Raw genomic sequence first — 19,271 nt, 5'->3', positions numbered from 1 at the left:
TTTCTTCTCGAATCCATATAAGATTTCGTTAAAATCCCCGCAAACCAGCCATGGATATTCTCCATGATTCCGTAATTGTCTCAACAGATTCCATGCTTCATCCCTGTCATGTGAGTAAGGAGAACCATAGAAACCTGTAAATCTCCATATTTTATCATCTCCTCCCTCCCCGATAATCACATCAATATGTCGATTTGAAAAACTTTGGAGCTTAATGTTAACCTTTTCACTCCATGCTAGACTTAGCCCACCTCTAGATCCAATCGAATCCACATCTATTCCAAACTGAAACCCACAACTTCTTCGTATTTTTTCCATCCTATTTTTGTTTAATTTTGTCTCTATTAAGAAGATCACTTGGGGATAGTGTTGCTTCAGCGAATGCCGAAGTCGTCGAACTGTCCGGGGATTCCTCAAAACTCGGACGTTCAAGCTTAAGATTTTCATTGCTACCGGTCGGCTTGCCTTTTGGCAGCCGTCGATAACAAATGGTTGAATTCAACCTTTCTCTTATTTCTCTCTCCTATCTCATTACTTTCTTCAATATCCCCTCTTGCTCTCTTTTTCCCCTCCTCTCCTATAACCACCTCATTTTCCAAATCATGCTCTAACGCCATGTGATTATTATCGATTAACTTTCTTGTTCTCCCTAGACCTAGGGAGAACCTATTACCATCCAAGTTAAAACCTAAAATAGGATCAGGAATGCTCTCAAATTTTCTTACCTTCCTCCAATCTCTATTTCCCCTGAATTCATCTCTATTATTTCTGCCTACAGATCCTCCTTCCTCCCTTAACCAGGCACTGCTCATTGCTTGGGCTCTTCTTGACTGTGCACGCAAAGAAAAATCCCAACCCATCTCATCAATTTCAACCCCAGCCTCCATCTTTGCTTCACAAAAGGAGTCATTATAACCTAGACGGCCACAATAGAAGCAAAAAAGAGTTAATCTCTCATACATAAATCTAACATAAGATCACTTATTCTTAAACATAACTTGTTTTTTCCTTTTGAGAGGACGACGAATATCTCTTTGTACTCTAATTCGCATAAAATTCATATTTTCTTTCCCCAAACTCGAGCTATCATACTCTTGGAAAATTCCAATAAAATTCCTTAATTGTATGACCAGATTTTCAGAATAAAAAGCCAATGGGTACATCATGGGCTTGTACCCAGAAGGGTGATGAAATTAATGGAACTCTTAACGGGTCCTTTCCCCATGGCAACTTATGCAAAACCAGCAGATGATTATTAAATGTCCAAGGGGACCCTTTTATAACTCTTTCCATATCCATAACATGAAAGAATTTAAATATATACCTCTTTTCTCCCAGATCTCTGATTTGAACACCCTTAACCGGATGCCATAAGTTAGGCATGGTACTTTTCATTGCTGGATAATGGATGATACTGGCTGTAAGAAAACATCCAACCAGACTTAGAACTTCTTCTTCACTTACCGATTCTATATCTCTTTGTGCTTGCAGGATTTCTTCATCATCATCATCAAGGGATAGACTGGCGCGTAATACGTGAAAAACAAATAAAGATAATTATTCAAAACACTGGAGATGTCAGCCGTTGGACCAAAAAAAACTTTTGAAAACCTAGACTTGCCAGAGAAACAGACAGAGACGTGCTTGGGTAGCAGACTAATTGAACTCCACTCGAATTTAGAAGAATTTTTGAATTAGTGAATTCAGTGATTTAGTGAATTTTGTAATTTAAAAAGAATTTAATTGGTAAATTGGGTCTAAAATGAGGTATTGAGACCTCGAATTCATAAATCGAGCCATAAATATTTTTATAAATATTTATGGAGTGTCAATGAGTTATTATAAAAGTTTCATTAGAAAATTTTAACGTTTGGATAGTAAATTAATTAAAAAGAACTAAATTGAAAATAATGCAAAATTTGTTAAATTGTGATTAAATTGTTTAAGTGACTAAATAGGAGGGATTTAAAAGGAAATTAGGCCTAAAGTATATGGGCTGGATGGTTTGGGCAAGAAAATCAACAAGAAAATAAGGAGAAATAAGGGCAAAATTGGAAATTTTGCAAATTAAACATATAAAATAAAGGCAAAATTGAAAAATCTTGAGATATCATCATTTTTCTTCAGCCAAAACGCCATAGGAGAGTTTCAAGCTGGTTTTTCATATTTTTCATCATGTAAGTTCAATTCTTGCTTTTTCTTTATAATTTTTCATGTATTGTGACTTTTACAATTAAGTCCAACTATTGAATTCATTTGTTTTTGATTCTATGAATGATTTTGAAAGTTATCATGAGTGAGTACTAGAATTTTATGATGAATTATCATAGATTTGAAGCTTTAATTTTATTATATTATGATTTTATTAAGTGATTTTAGTAGAAAATGATTTTTAGGACTTAATTGTGAAAAAGTTAGGAATTGGGGTTTTGTACTGAAATTCTGAATATCAAAGGCTGTATAGTAGCCTAAAATTATTAGATAAAGTGTTATTTGAGGAAAAAAATTAGTTCAATTAAAGTGTTAATTGAGTAGGGACTAGATTGTAAAAACTATAAGTTTTTAGGTAAAAGTGTAATTTTGAAAATTGAAGGGCATAAATTGTGAAGTGAATTAGTATTGAGTTAGATGCTAATGAATGGAAAACTTTATATTATAGATCGGGAATCTAAAGATAAATGCAGAAAAGAGAAAGTATCAAAATAGTCTCTAAACTTTTACAAATCCTACAAATTGGCCCAGGTAAGTTCAGACGGCTGAATTTTTATGATTAATTGTTAATATGGGAATGATATATTGTATCAATTTGTATATTTTTTTTGAATTATGATTATGGTAAAAATGAGAAAAAAAATGAGATTGTTAGTTTAAATTAAGGGATACGCAGGATTGAGTACATACGTTCTGTAATCAGTGATGAATTGATGAATAAGCCCTTGGTGAATCCATGGAAAATTGTGAAAAGTAGGTATGGTGTTTCAGTGAATAAAGCCATACTGAGTTGTGAAAAGTAGGTATGGTGTTTCAGTGAAGAAAACCATACTAAGTTGTGAAAAGTGGGTATGGTATTTCAGTAAAGGAAACTATACTAAGTTATAGCATTGTAAAATATTCAAGCAAATCATGCCACCGGGAAAATGATGTACTCAAATCCGTAAGACGATCCTTAATTTGACAAGTATTTATAAGTGCAATTGAAGCTAAATATTGGAATATAAGTTGATATTTGATATTGAGCTCAATTGAGTAAATTCATTGTTTGAGATTGTGGTTGGCAGGAAATGTTGTATTATACTTTGAAATTTCATGAATGCTATGGTATGTTATTTTATATGAATGTTATTAAACTGAGATAATTGTGAAAATATAAATGTTTGAATAAAAGTTCTAATTTAGTGGAACATTGGATTGAGTACTTTTGTTCAGTGACTCATACGCATTGACGGAAAAGACCATGGTTGGACCATGGCAATATGTGATATGTGATTTCCGTATAAGACCATATTCGGGATATGGCATCGGTGTGATATATGCTTCCATGTAAGACCATGGCTGGGCTATGGCTTCGGTGCGTGATATGTGATTATGTGCAAAACCATAGTTATACTATGGCATTTTAAAAAACGAAGTACTCAATTCCGTAACCGTTTCCTAAATTGATTAAGAAAAGGAAGAATTAGTGAAATTATATATTGTATAATTGTTATAAGATGTTCGGTAAGAATTATTTTCCATGCCTATGAACTTACTAAGCTTACATAAGCTTACTCCTGTGTGATTAATGTTCTTTGTAGATTAATGTGAAATCGGTGGATCGGATCAACACATCAGGGCACACTATCCAAATTACTTCGGTAAATTTTATTGTGCATCTTAAGGTTTATATGGCATGTATAGAGTTTAATTGAAAGAAAGTGAAGGTATTATAAACTTAGTTATCAACATTTTCCACTAAAATAGTTTTTGGACAGCAGCATTAACATGAATTTGAAAAATCACCAAAAATGGTGGAAATTGAATTAGAAGCTGAGTGAGATATTAAATTAAATCTGAATGAGTCTATTTTCACATGAAAGAAATATAGTAAGCAAAATAGTTTTATATTTTTAGATATTTTAATTTTAGTGAGATAGGGTCAGAATAGTTTTTGAAATTCCCTGTTCTGACTTTAGAAAATAATTAAAAATTGTACAGAAATAATTGGAAGTTATTATTTATATGTCTAGATTCCTTAGTGAGTATATTTTCAATAAAATCAAACAAGAATATTATCCAAATTCTGTACAATGAGATAATTAATTTTTAGTGAAGAGGGGTCAGAGCTGTCAAACAATGAAATAGGGGAGAATTGAAAGAATAAACTGTACTAATTCGCTAAACCAAAAATTCTGAAAATTTTATGGTGAGAAAATATATGAGTCTAGTTTTAGGGAAAATTTACGGATCCAAATTTCAAGTTTCGTAACTTGAGTTATAATTAAATTATTGACTGTTGCGCAGGTGGATAGTTTTATTATGAATAGTGAAATGAATTGTTTTGATTTGTTTTAGTATTCGGAAAATTATTAATGTTCCCGGTTTGGACCCAAATTGTTTCTATTGTATGATTTAGGGTCTCGAAATTCCTTTTTAGGGACATATTGAATGAACGTGAATGAATTAATTTTAAAAGAAAATTTTTATCCTCCAAACTAGTAAGTTAAATTAGGTAATGCCTCGTGCTCGACTCCGGCAACGGTCTCGGGTAAGGGGTGTTACACCGGTGCCGTACTACCGTGGCGGCCGCTGGTCGCCGGCGATGGCGCCGCCGTCTGCGGTGGCTGGAAAATCGAAAAGTCACCATTCTTTTTTATTTTTTTCAGTTCCTGGACTAATGAAACGCAGATTTTCATCAGAATCGGCACCTCCCTCGCAAACAAGGTACGTTTCGATCTTTATTTATTTATTTTTTGTTTTTTATTCTAAAAAAGTACAAAGAAAAAAATAATAGAAAAAATTTAAAAAAAAACTACCTTCAAAAATATGTTTATTTTTTTCTGTTTTCATTCATTCGTCCCTCCTTTTAGAATACAGAAACGGTGTTTTTATAGCCCCAAAAATCATATTTTACAAACTATTTTTTCTCCTATTTTTTTGCTTTTAGATTCTTCTAGGCTATTTTGCAGGTACAGTTACGTGGCGGCACACGTGGAGGTGCGGCGCGTAAGGGGTGGTGATGGCAGCGAACTTGGTTGCTGTTACGCGCGCGACGGCTTAGGGTTTTTTTGTTTTCTTTTTCTAAAAGTGTTCTGGGCTAGGGTTGTATTGGGCAAGTGGGCTGATGTTGGGTCTATTATTGGACTGTTTATTGGACTTTTATTTTTATTGTTTTTGGTTATTTGGTTTATATTTGTTTATGCGGGCCCGGGAAAAAATTGGGCCCTACAATAGTTGTATAAACAAATTAATTGTAATTATAATATTATTTGTACATTTTACTAATCTATTCTAATTGTAGTTGTAATTGTAAGACGACTTGATTATGTGTTAGTGTCACATGCCACAAATCAAAGTCCGTCACAAATGCGCAAAGAGCATTTTATGGAGGTCAATTGATTAAATGGGACTCATTTGACCCACTTGAACTGACCTAATTTATGGTACATGTGGAGAAGCTCATCTACTTGAAGCATTGGTGGTCTAGTGAAGCAGACATGGAAAATTAGGGTCGCCATGGTAAATATAAAAACTTATCTTAAAACATGTGATATCTTAGAAGATTTTATTTTGTAATATTAAAAAATTGAGTCAATCCCTTAAGAATATCAATTGTAGATAAACGTTGCTTTAATCGTCAATATAACTCAATCTATACCGTTGGTTTTTGGGAGAGTTCAACTATAAATAGAAGTCTTTTATGTCATTTGTAATCAATAATCCTTCAAAGTAATAGAGATACTTTGAGAGCTTTTACTCAAACAATGTGGCATTTTCTGTTCTTTCATTGCTCTTTCATTTTGACTTGTTTCCACTTTATTTTCGGTGTCTTGGAGAATTTTTATCGAGAATTTTCACTTTACGAGAGTTAGACTGACTTATATAGATTGGAACTCAAAAAAAATGTCTAAAACCACATGAATTATAAGATGAAAGTTCTAGCCCCATGATACTAATGTGAGAATAATTGTGGGTGTAAATTCAAATTAGTTTTGAAAAAGGTTGTGATTATTACCCACCAATCAAATTTTGAAAAATTTAAATCAAATTGAATGAAATGTCATTCTGTTTCTATATATTATATGTAAGTTGTTTTTATTAATTTAAATTAATTTATATTTGCATAAAATTTGAATAAATATGTAAAAATGTCTCTCCGGTTTCTCTCAATTTTAATAGTGAATAAATTGATCCTTTTAAAAAAAATTGAAGTAATTTAATTTGTGTTAATTTTAAAAGAAAATAATTAAAGACAACTAATTATGGTATTAATGTTTTCCGTCAATTATACATAATTTTTATTGATATAATAATAAATTTAACCCTCGATATTTATATATTCCGTGGAAATGATACAGGGTAACTTTATCAAATCTAGACGAAATTGAAGTAGAAGCAAGTTGTAGGCTGTAGGGAAACGAAACCAAATATTATGATTTAATTTGATTTTTATTAGCCCAACCATAGATAAAAAGACAATAGATGAAACAGTTTCCGACAAGGTAAATGAGACGAGAAGTAAAGAACAAGTTCCTAAACGGATACCTTTTCAGACAAAGTAACTTTTCTGGATTTGAATTCTCCTGAAAGAGTGGGTAAAGAGTAGCTAAAAGTTAAAAACAGTTTGATCATAATGAAATTTCCTTCATTGCTTCTAAATTACAATTTCTACAAAATTATGGGAATCATAATCCGAAGGAATTCAAATGAAAAAGATGGATTTTTCCATAAAAATCAGATGTTAGATTATGTATCAATTATCCAACAAGGTATCATTTCAGACAAAACCACTTCACTTTTGTTTTTTCTCCAACAAACAACGTTTACAAATGCAAATACATTAGTCAAGAGAGGTAATTATTGTTTTTTGTAGTTGTGGAAATTAAACTCTATAAACCCAAACAAAGTACCTTAATCAACTCCAAGATATGCTTGAATGTAGCATAAAAATCTTGTAATTTAGGTCAAAAGTAATAAAAGGGGACAACCATAGCCCCTTACAATCCTCCAAAGCTTTTCATTGTAAAAGGTCAAACAATGCAAGCGTGAAGCAAAGATTATCAAACTTTCTGGCTAACATCAAACAACACAATTTATAGTCTACTGAACTACCAAAATTTCCATGATATTAAGATTGGAAAAAGAAGTACCGGGAAGAGGAAAACCAGGAAAAAGGTAAAACATTTTACAACAAAAACTTATCTTGGGTGGTGAGGTTAATAATGAGTGATGTAATTCTTTATTTATGGATAGAAACATTTACTCTACGAGAATAATAGTTTTTAATCATGATGTATGATGCGGTAGTTCTTTACTTTATTTTTTTTAATTATGTAATTCAGAATTTAATCTTTACTTATGAGAATGGGGGAATTAATCACTATTGTCGTAAAACACCTGCGACGATGAGACTAGTCACTATTATCGATAGTGGATAGATTGATTTGAAAATAATAATAATAATAATTTTGAAAGGTGACAAATTAATATTAATTTATTAAAAGAAATTACTTAAGTTAAACATGAAATAATAATCTTACTAAAAATTTTATAAGCACACGATAAAAGTGAAAATGTTTATTTTTGACAAATGAAGTAGCATGCTGTACATCCATTCGAATCATGTTTAATTGTTTAAAAAAAGATGAACAAGTTTGCTCAAGCTTTAGTACACCCTGTTCGGCTTTGGACGGGTCATGGGAAGGGGTCGGATTGTTAATCAATATTGCCTCTCACACTTGTGATATAATATTATTGTGGGTAAATTTAAAGGTTAAATTCAGTTTCTTTCTTTATTGATGTTATAAGTCGGATGAAAATTTATAGAGATTTAATAGTTGTGTTGGGATCTTAGGTTGTTAATTGCTTAAACTATCGATTAAAAATGGAAGTGTTTGCTTGTAGTTGTTATTATGGTTTGGCATTGTGAAAACTGTGTAAATAAAATAATAAACAATATCAAGGTTTGTTTACGCAATTCGATTTTCCTACGTAAGCGAAGCCTAGCTCAATGAGTAATTCTACTATCTTTAATCCTCAAAGTAAAAGTGACTCACACTCTATCATTCCCCAAGTATAGAGATCTCCCTCAACTTTAAATCCCCCTCTAAGAATTTAGACCGTAAACATTTAAGGTTTACCATTCAATTGCACTTACACAATAAGTGTTGGAAAATTTAATTTAGAAAATAGTGTTTTTAGACACAACGAAAGTTTAAATGATTTCTTAAAATTGAGTCATTGTGTTATTTATAGTAATAAACTTTAATTGAAATTATACATATGCTTTGTGCGAAAGTAGTCTAGGTTACTTCTTGGCTTTCAATCGATCAATCTTTTCCACTATTTTTGAACCTCGAATTACTCTGAGTGTGGCCTCAAACAAATCAAATCAATGCATAGAATGAAAATTTTATGGGAAATTTTTTTTATAATTGGAATTTATGTGTTTTTCCTAGAAAATAAAATTTGAAATAAATTTCCACTATTTTTTTATAGAATAACGACACTCAAATATGTGTATAATATGTTCAACGCATAGTTCCTATTTATAGAGAATTGGTGCAAGAGTTATGTTCAAATAAGGTCTAATTAAATAATAATATTTTAATAGAAAACATAACTTCTACTCTAAGTAGAAGTACTAGGAGCGGCGACACCTTTAGGGAAATACTATGATTTGCCACCCTATGTAACAGTGCTTAGTTGAACCTTTCATGTATTGGATCTAATTATATGTGTTATCTAGACTTTTATCCAACGTTTATAATTTATCCAACCCAATAACTATTTTCAATTTCTCAAAAGATTATTTATTTAACAAATTAATTTAATTAATTTATATTAACTAAATTAGTTTTTTAATTGAATTATTTTCTAAACCCAATTCAAATTCTATTAAAGTCATGGTAATTTTACTGTGTTAGAACCTATGAGGAAATTAATTTAATTGCTTTAGTCAACAAATATATGATGATTAATTAATTCAAGTGTTTCTTCAAACTTCAATTATTTAATTACAATTAATCAAATAATAATTTGAAGAAATTAAATTAATTTTTAAATCATCTTTTTTACTTAGAGAGAGAACACATTCACTGCCAATAGTGATACATGCGATCTATTTCTCTTACTTATTGTTTCCATTCATTCCACAATCTATTGATTCTACATGCAATTTGTTCCAGGTTATTTTGAGCTAACAGATGGACCGCTTTGACATATATAATTAGAGCTCAAATAATTTGTAATTAAGTTTTGGCTCTTTGAATATTAATTACAACTTATTTAATCATAGAGTTATTCTACTATAGTACCATGATTGAACTTTCCCTTATTATATATCATTATAAAAGCTATTTTATTAAATGCATGCCCAATGACCTTGTCAAAAGTTTGCTGCCCTAATAAGATATCCTTAATATCTTTTGAATAAAATTTGTTCTCCCAATAAGATTCTATTTTATCTCATTATTTCCATTACATCTTCCGATAAAATCAATTGCTAACACATAGTAATTAAATCATTTTTCTTAATAAAAAATTACCGATGGCCACGTTCTTTTTTCATCAATCATGTAATGCCAACAAGAGGATATCATTTATTCTCTATCGAGCTTTGAATTCCACTGTTGTAGAATGATGTTACATCATACAGAAGTTGTATACCCAATACACCAGCTTTCGGATCTAATGATTGTTGTTTGTATCAAAATAGAAATTTCGAAATTCAAAGAGTATAAGAACTAAGAATGATTCAATTGTAGAACATAAACTAAATCTATAACTTTATGCATAATACAAAACCAATAGCAAAATTTAACCAAACAAATTTAACTGCTATAGTTTAGTTTGAATTGAAATTTCAAAATTCGAAAATTATAATGACTAAAATTGGCTCATTAGAAAATACATAGACTAAAATTAATCAAATTAAAATACTTGAATTAAATCTACACCAAGTATAGGGACTAATAGAGAAGTTTAACTAAAATCGAATAGATTATTTTTTGGTAAAACGATAAATTCAACCCAGATTATTTCTAAAAAAATTCAAGCGAAGAATAAATCACAGTTTGTATGATAAATGATGTGACGTCGACATTGATTTAGAAGCTTATTTGGATTGGAAGGATAACGCTATAATTTTTGGAACATTTTTCTTTTAGGTCCTTCCTCTTTTCATGTTTTACATTTAGGCCCTTTTTCCATTATTATGTTGGATGATGTCGACTATATATATATAATTAGATGTTATTATTTACTACTATAAAATGTTAGTTTATATTAAAAATTAAGTTTTAACGAGGTTTGGTTGTTAAATAAAGTATTGGTAAAAATATGTATATATTCGAGTAATTAATTTTTAATTGATAATTAATCAGTTAGAAGTTAAAGATTAACGTGAAAAAATTGTATATAAAACTTTTCTGACATCTTATATTAAAAAAAAAAGAGAATCACATTCTTTAAAAGAAAGTATGTGCTAATTTTGAAATATTTAAACCACAATATATCAATGAATTTAGATATGTTTCCTCTTCCGATCCTTGTTATTGATGATCTAACATAACAAATCCTAATTTAAATAGGTTTTAGGTTACAATACATATTTACGAAAAAAGAAATAGAAAAATAAAATAGCATTAAAGCAAAAAAGGCGTTTGCTAGTGCAAATCTTTTTTATTTACAGTCCCACAAAAGGGAAGCATAGTGTCTCAAAATATATAGTATGTGTGCACGATGTAATGATTCATTAGAGCCTAGCTAGTGAAAACTAAAGTATAGAAAAAGCAAAGAAAATTGAAGGAATACAGAAGGAGGTTTTTTTTGTATTAATTAAATAAGTAAGCTTCGGATGATGGCGGCTTCGGCACTGTCGGCATCGATAGTGGCTAAGAGCTGGGACAGCCGGTCACTCAGATCATCAACTTCACGATGCAAGGTTTTTATGTAAGTGCATGTCTGTTTTAAAACCTTGGCCGCTGATGATGCCTGCAGAGTATATACAGTCAAAATCCAATGGCAGCATGTTGTTATTGAAAGAGATGGAGAAGTAATATACCTTGTGAGAATGGGAATGAGGAATCTCGGGAAGAAGTTGGCGTAAGGTGGAGAGAAGTTGAGTGATCTGCTCCTCTGAAATATTGGTCCTGGACGACTCCCTCCACCTTCTGCTTGACATCTTATCACTGCCTATAACCCTAGGGGTTCAGTATGTTGTATGGAAATCAATGGCCTTAGTGTCTTAATTTGTGGGCACAGAAAGAAGGGGACAGTCAGCCATAGTGTGTAGATTTTGTTACCAATTTAGGGTTTGATATAAAGTGGGCTTTGAATATGTGTTTGTATTCAAGCTTACATTGTGGGCCTTCACGTGCATGTCTTAATACGCCATCCCCAATTTTAAATATGTTGGTTTTCAAAAAAAATCACATTTTTGTGAAATTTAAAAACACAAACACATAATTATTTTCTTTACTGAAGTTCAAAATTTTGTATTAAATACCAACCCATTTTCTTTTTTTCAGTATAATTTTGGTTAAAATATGTAATAAAATTTTGTATTCTTCATAAATTTAAAACACCGTATTCTCATTTCTAGAAATTTAGTTCATTTATTTTTTAAATTTCAAAATTTAAGTTCAACTATTAACGCCGTTAAATTTATTTTGTTAAATCCAATTTCATTACAACGTTATTTCTTTAGTTACATGGATACCAATTAAGTTTTTTTTTTAAATTTCAAAATGTCTTACCCACAATTTTTTAAAAAATAATAAGGTTAACAACTAGACCCTAAATTTTAAAATCTAAAAAATAGAAGAATTAATTTTAAATTTTTAAAAAAATACAATAATTAAATTCTAAATTTATAAAGAGTACAAAAACTTATGCTACATTTTAACCTCGTGAAGGACTACCAAGTGTGTACACAAATAATAATCCACTCATCTAAAAGCAATGGCGGTGCCATGCTTTCTCTGAAAGTTGTGGTGGTGCTATTATTTATGATTTTAGTATCTTTTTTAGTTTTCGTTAAATTTAGTTTTCGTTTTAGAGAAGATATGAAAGAGGTCGGTTATTTGAGGACTAGTTCCGCGCATCACCAACGTAAAAGAGTATTTTAAACACCTTTGACATCGACATCACGATCGACCAAAGCATTGTTATACCAAATGTCTTGGTGTAGATTACCACCTTGTTGCCATTGGAATATACTTATTTTCATGAATGGAAACACATGACACCTTCCATTTCTGGATATCGAGTCCTTGCTTACAGATATCACAGCCTTGAAGGATGCTCATCGTTATCATTATCATCAATAATATTTAAAAGACTAACTGAGTTGGTACCGCTTATGAATCAGGTTTCAACTTAATTAAAAAAATTAAAATTCACTATTAGTCCTTGTACTTTGTAAAAGTTGTGGATTTAGTCCATGTACTTTAATTTGATCACTTTTAGTCCCATGTACTTTTTGAATTGGTCAATTTAATCCTTATACTTTTTGAATCAGTTATATTTGTTTAGTTAAATTAAATTACTAATCATGTACTACGCATACAATTATAAATAGTTCATATTCTCCAACTGAATCATTCTAAGCCCCTATACTTTTCGAATTTTGAAATTTCAATCTTGACGCAGATAACCTACATTAATCCCTTCACTAAATTTTTAGCGAGTAATATGTGAAAATAATAAGCCAACATGGCATTACACATATGATAATATATTTGTTGCATCAGATTTTGAAAATAACATATCCCAACTTAATGGATTTAACAACTACCATTTGGCGAGGACTGAAATTTTAAATTTTAAAAAGCATAGCGACTAAAATGATTAAATTAAAGTATAAGGATTAAATCCACAACTTTCTCTATAGGGACTAATAGTAGTATTTAACAATTAACAAATTACCGAAAGCACTCAAATCTTTTATAAAATAACAAACATTGCTATAAGAATATTTTTGTCATTTCATATTTTATGTTGTCATTTTATATTCTATACAAAATTTATTTAAAAAAAAGTGCACATAGGATTTCAACCAAAAATGCCATAATCCTCAATATTTTAACTTCATTTACGCCGGCCTCATTTATTTTTTATATCAATTTTTAATAATATATTTGTTATATAATTTTTTTCACCCACGTTGTGAGTGTACCATAATCTACTTATTATTATGTGCCAGATTGAATTGATGTCATAAGTTAATTAAATGCCTCATGACTAGTTGACAAATCACTAAAAACCTCATTCTTTTACCAAAAAATATATATTTTGAGAATATTTGTGCTTTTATATTTTATATAAAATTTATTAAAAAACTATTTAAATCAATAGATGGTGAAATTTGGACACAAGCCATCATGATTTCCAAAACTTTAATTTTACCAATCCAAGCAAATCTCATTTATTTTTGTTGTTGTTGTTGCTGTTACAACCAAAAAATGGCTTAATAGAAAAAGAATTACTAAAAGATATTTTAAATTGACACACTCTTAAAAAACCAAGACATAAACAAGGTTTTCATAATCAGATCGATGGTCAAATTGATTAGGCCATCGATTCTTCGGTCCAATTGGTCTAATCAATTCTTCCGATTTGATTCAATAAATCATAAAAATTCATGAAAGAAAATTCAGTACAATCTGTCGAAACCAACTTTATTTTGGAAAAAAAAACAAAAATTAGTTGTCGACTTTAAAAAAACAAAAATTGGGAGTCGCCACCAATCTTTTATTGAGGTGTGATTGGATCACCTAAAAAATAGCTTTAGTTTACGAGTTTTAGAAAAATGGATCCGGGAGTCAGTTACGTACGAGGAAGGATTAGCACCCTCATAACGCCCAAAATTGGTACCTAGTTAATTAATTAGTGTCTTAATGTCGAAAATTTAAAAATATGATCCTTAATAAAAACTTAAAAAACGTTACTTATTAAGACTCTTATCATTTCGGAGAAAGAAAATGTCACACCCAATGCGTTAGGGCACGACATTCTAATTTCTCAAAAATGAATTAGTCCAAAATACTCGTGTAATAAAATTTAAGAGAATATTCATTTGTTTAAGATTTATAAAGAAATCGCGGCCTAATACGTTAGGGCACAATTTCTCAAAATCCTAAACTTGGAATATTTCCCTTGTTATTATTTTTTTAAAAAAATATTTGTCTCGAGAAATCAATACGTCACATCCAATACGTTAGGATACAATATATTAAATTCCCGACAACAAGCTTTTCATTTTATTTTTTAATTAATGAGTAATTCTTGATTGTTAGATTTAACGAAGAAAATTGGAACCCAATACGTTATGGCTCAATTTCCTTGAAAATCTTAAATATGAGTATTATCTCAATTTTGAAAATTTTAAAATCGAGTAAAAAAATGATGTAATGCTACATTAAGTGTAAAATACAATAATAAATACAACAATGGCATAGAAATAAACGAAATTAATGTACATAAAAAACAACGACATGTAAAGTATCAAATGAACAAAATATAAATGAAAACAAAAATCAATAAGCAAATGAAGGAAATAAACAAAAAAATATATAAAGAGAAAAAAAGGTACAAAATATATACATGAAATTATAAAGAATAAAAGACATACACATGGGTTTACATATAAAATTTTGGACTATAGAATTTATAACAAAATATATATATAATGCATTTATGAAAATAAAGAACATTATATAAATATACATATATATATTATAACATATGTGTTGAAAATATAAGTTTGTATTTAAGCAAATAAAAAACATAGACATGTGCATATATATATATATAAATATTCATTAGAAAAATATATAAATACATACATGTACATATATACAAAAGTAAAAAAAAATTGAAACTAAATATAAAAGTATATATATGTATATAAAAGTTAGGAAGTAAAATAAAAACATATGTATAAAATATATATAAGCATACGTATACTATATATAAAACAATATATATTACATAAAAACGATGCATGCGCATGAATATAAAAATAATAATAATAATAATAATGATACAAGATTAATGATGCCACATAATAGTATTAATAATATTAAAATAATTAATTTAATAAAAAAATTAAAATAACAAATAGAGAATTAAATAGCATCAATAATTAAAGACCAATGAATTTAATACAAAGAGTATAAAAAAATATAAGGCCAAATAAAATGTAAACAAATTTGAAAATAATGAATTTGAAAATGAATAATAAGGGAAAAAGAGATTTGAAATCAACAATATAAAAATCAATAAATAAATTATACACAAATCAATAAAATAAGAACGCAAGAGAGAGAGAAATTTGAGTAAATACTCTTAAGAATTATTATTACTCCCCACTTCCGTCCTTTACAATGAAGGGAGAGGCATCTATTTATAGTTGAGCCTCCCCAAATCCAATGGTACAGATTAATTACATCAACGGCTAAGATTAAAAGGTATCTATAAATTAAATCTCTAAGATTACAAAATCATATCTTCTAAGATTACATATCATATCTAAGATTGCATATCCTTGAAGATTTATGTTTCCATGACCTTCAACATTTTCAAGTAATGGGCCATCCCGATCGGGTCAAATGATATAATTTTAGACTTTATTTTATTATTTTGGGTTTATTATTTTTTTATGAGCCCAGGTTAAATTGGCCTATTACACAATCAATCTATACTGATTCTTAAGTCAACTGATTTGATGTCTCTCTCTAAAAAAAATACCCCATAATTCTCAATCTAACCAGCCCAATTCGAACAACCATGGGCATAAGGATTATAAGTTTAAATAACTTATAATTTAACCCCCATCATATTCATATATATGAATCTTTGAATATATTACATGATACAATACTTAAATTATTTATAATTCTCCAATAAAATATTACACGTTTAAGCATATGTAAATTCAAAATTTTCAAATGATTACAACAAAAATAATAAGACAAGATTCCGTCCATATTGTATTTACTTTATTTATATGGATAATTGATTTGAATATTTGAATTCGATACTCATTTACATATTTAATTCTTGTTTAAATTTATAAATATATTTTTCAAAAGAAATTAATAAATTTGAATATCTAACTTATAATATTCTAAAAATTTTAGTATCAACTTTCAGGTCGAATCAAAATAAATTAAATAATTTTTAATACAATAAATTATTTCAAAAATTTTATATAAAATGATTAAATTTAGGTTTTCAATATCTTTATGGGTTATGGACTTATTTGATTTTTTTATTTTAATTTCAAGACTAAATTAAAATTTGATTTTTAATGATTAAATTGATTTCCAATTTATGGGAAATTGATCTTGAAGCTAACTTTTTTTTAAAGGGATTAAAGTGGCTTGTTTAGATTATGTTGAGCTTTGGGTTTAATTTTATTTGACTAATTGGTATTTTGAGAATTAGTCTAATTTAGAATATGATTAAATTAAACTTAATTCACTATAAAATAATTTTAGTTAGGTTTTAGATTAAATTATAAATTAATTTGACTTAGAATGATTAAAACTTGTTTAAGATTAAAATTAGACTAATTGTTATGAAGATGAAAATTTAGATTTAGCTTTAATAAGTTTTTATGTTTTCTAAAATGAAACAAAAGGGGTAGAGGAATCGTCGAAAGCGAAGGGTAATAAAGATTGATATCTTCTAAGCCTCAAACACTTAGAAATTTGGTTTGTGATCCTTGAATTTCAATTGCCTTTTATTGTAGTTAATTTAATTGCTTGATGTGGTAAAACTACTTCGTGAAATTGATGGAAAGATTTTATATGTGTTTTCAGATGATTCTTGAATATCTGGTAAAACGTGTCTGGAAGCTTTCAAATATAATCCATATGTTGTAGAGTGTAGGGATCTTCATATTGTTTATTGCCTTGTGCATTTAGGAGTATTGCTATTGTTGCGCTTTGCGTATTGATGTTCAGTTAATTATTAATTAAGTCACATATAACGCACACTAAAGTATTGTTGTTGTTATAAGATATTCGTGTGTTTGAACATATTTCCTATATGTGTTAGAGCGGAGAATTTTAAATTATGAATTTTATTTATATTGATACGTTATGGAAATGGACAGCCAATAAAAATATTTTATGTAATTAAATGAGTTGAGAAATCATTCAACCGTCATTTTCGTGGACTTGAAGTGTTTAAAAATTGTTTTTAAATGAATTTCAATATTTGGTAAAGCTGACCTTACTCGAAGTATTCAAAATGTGTTTTTAAATTAACTTTAATGTTTTTTAAAGCTTAAATTTGGACAACACCATTAAATTGGGTAATAATTAACTTTTGTGCGATTATTAATGAGTTCGTGATTGAGTAATACCGTCAAAAAATCTCTGCAAAACTTTGACATATACTTAGGTCCATAAGATTATTTTGTCATTTTTAAATCCATTAACTGATAGGTTATTTGTTAAATTATTTTTATTTTTTATAAACATGATTTTATTAAATGGTTTATTAATTATTTTTATGTTTATATGTTATATTTTGATGTGTGTAATTGAAAATTGGATTAAGTGAATTGCTTCCACCATGAGTGTGACGTGCCGCATCTAGTCGGAGCATTGGGCTGGGTTTGGGTTTACATTAGTTATATAATAAATAATTTCAAATTTCAAATAAATTGATGCATATAAATATAATTAAAAAATAATATTTAATTAATTATTAAATTAACAAGATAATTGCATAACCTATCCTAAAATAATTATTTAAAAATATTCATACTAATATGGGGATGAATAATTTTGAATAAAAGTTTATCCCCATTTTTTCAAAATTGCAACTTATTTTTGGATAATTAAGGAGAATTTTTATTTACAAGAAAACAAAAGAAAGAAAATTTTACCGACTACGTTGAGCTGTAGAATGATTCCATTGTACATTTGATACTGTTTTGTACATCATGATCTACAGATGAAAAACAGGATTTCTCCATCTAATTAAAACCCTAACTAATTAAGATTTCATAATTAAACGCTACTCCATTCAATTCATCTTCAAGCTTTCCCACACTAATTAAGCTAAACACTGCAAGTCTCCCTCAATGCAAGGTTCGCTAATCCTTCTCTAAAAACTCCCTGCCGTAATTTCAAATTAATGCAATTATTAAAAAAATCATTCTCGCGAGGTTCTGATTATTAGAATTCAAAAAGAACGAACGTTTCTTCGCATCCAAACAGGTTGAGGAGAAAACAAAGAAAGTTTTTAAGAAAAAGAAAAATAGAAAACAAACCTTGATTGATTTCGGTAGGTTCAGTGTAAGGCCTTTTAACGTTGCCCTTGCCGCTGAGAGGCGAACAAGGCAAGATCGGTCTCGAAACAAGAACCACGTTGACACGTCGTCGTCGTCGTCGTCGTCTTTCATCAAAGCCTCCACCGCCAACACCTCCTCCATATACGACGTCATTCTTATTATTCTCGTCATCGCAGCCGAAGAAATCTTCGCCGAGATGCGACTCTTCCTCTCTTATCCTTAAAACCTGATTATGAACTTTCTCCACTTTCTTCTTCATCTGCAGCACCACAGACCTCGGCGACTCCGATTCCGCCTCCTCCGTCGACGAATCACCACTCTCCACCTCCATAATCGGAACCTCCTTCTTCGCCTCCATCTAGTGGGTATCTCTTATTAGTTTTTTTTTTTTTTTTGGTTCTTCTTTCCTTTAACGTGGGATTTTTTAGGGTGGCGGGGGAATTTATAGGAGGGAAAGAAGAGATTAAAACGGTGAGTTTTCTGTGGGGTTCTGCAATTTCTTGTGGAAAGACACGTGGCAGTAGAGTGAGACAAGAGGCAACTATCACTTGGTGTACGAAAAGACATGTGATGAAAAGGACTAGTCAAAAGGGTTCTGAAACGGTGCCGTTTTATTAGGCTTGGAGTTTCATAGGGTATTTAGCGATTCGCCACGTGGCTTACTATTGCCACGTTTAAGAGTTTGAGCTCGAGATCTTTTTGCCCTTTAAGGTAAGCTTTAAAATATGGAGGTGGAGGGAAATAAGTGGAGGATTAGTCAATT

The 19,271-nt window shown here is 29.6% G+C and overlaps 2 protein-coding genes across 2 annotated transcripts; both read right to left on the bottom strand.

Moving 5' to 3' along the window:
• Positions 1-10,946: 10,946 nt before the first annotated feature.
• On the bottom strand, positions 10,947-11,447 carry LOC121216301 (transcription factor PRE6). The gene is made up of 2 exons (XM_041091891.1): positions 11,261-11,447; positions 10,947-11,190 (listed from the first exon to the last, which is right to left on the bottom strand). Exons 1-2 carry the CDS (start codon positions 11,378-11,380, stop codon positions 11,035-11,037), a joined length of 276 nt encoding a protein of 91 aa, XP_040947825.1. The 5' UTR covers positions 11,381-11,447; the 3' UTR covers positions 10,947-11,034.
• A 6,639-nt stretch (positions 11,448-18,086) lies between these two features.
• LOC107888125 (uncharacterized) lies at positions 18,087-18,922 on the bottom strand. The gene is made up of 2 exons (XM_016812267.1): positions 18,488-18,922; positions 18,087-18,332 (listed from the first exon to the last, which is right to left on the bottom strand). Exons 1-2 carry the CDS (start codon positions 18,864-18,866, stop codon positions 18,322-18,324), a joined length of 390 nt encoding a protein of 129 aa, XP_016667756.1. The 5' UTR covers positions 18,867-18,922; the 3' UTR covers positions 18,087-18,321.
• Positions 18,923-19,271: the final 349 nt, after the last annotated feature.

This window comes from Gossypium hirsutum, chromosome D04, assembly GCF_007990345.1.
Source record: "Gossypium hirsutum isolate 1008001.06 chromosome D04, Gossypium_hirsutum_v2.1, whole genome shotgun sequence".
Classification (NCBI taxonomy): domain Eukaryota; kingdom Viridiplantae; phylum Streptophyta; class Magnoliopsida; order Malvales; family Malvaceae; genus Gossypium; species Gossypium hirsutum.
The sequence above is the reverse complement of the archived record's forward strand: the minus strand, read 5'-3'. Positions and strand labels throughout refer to the sequence as shown.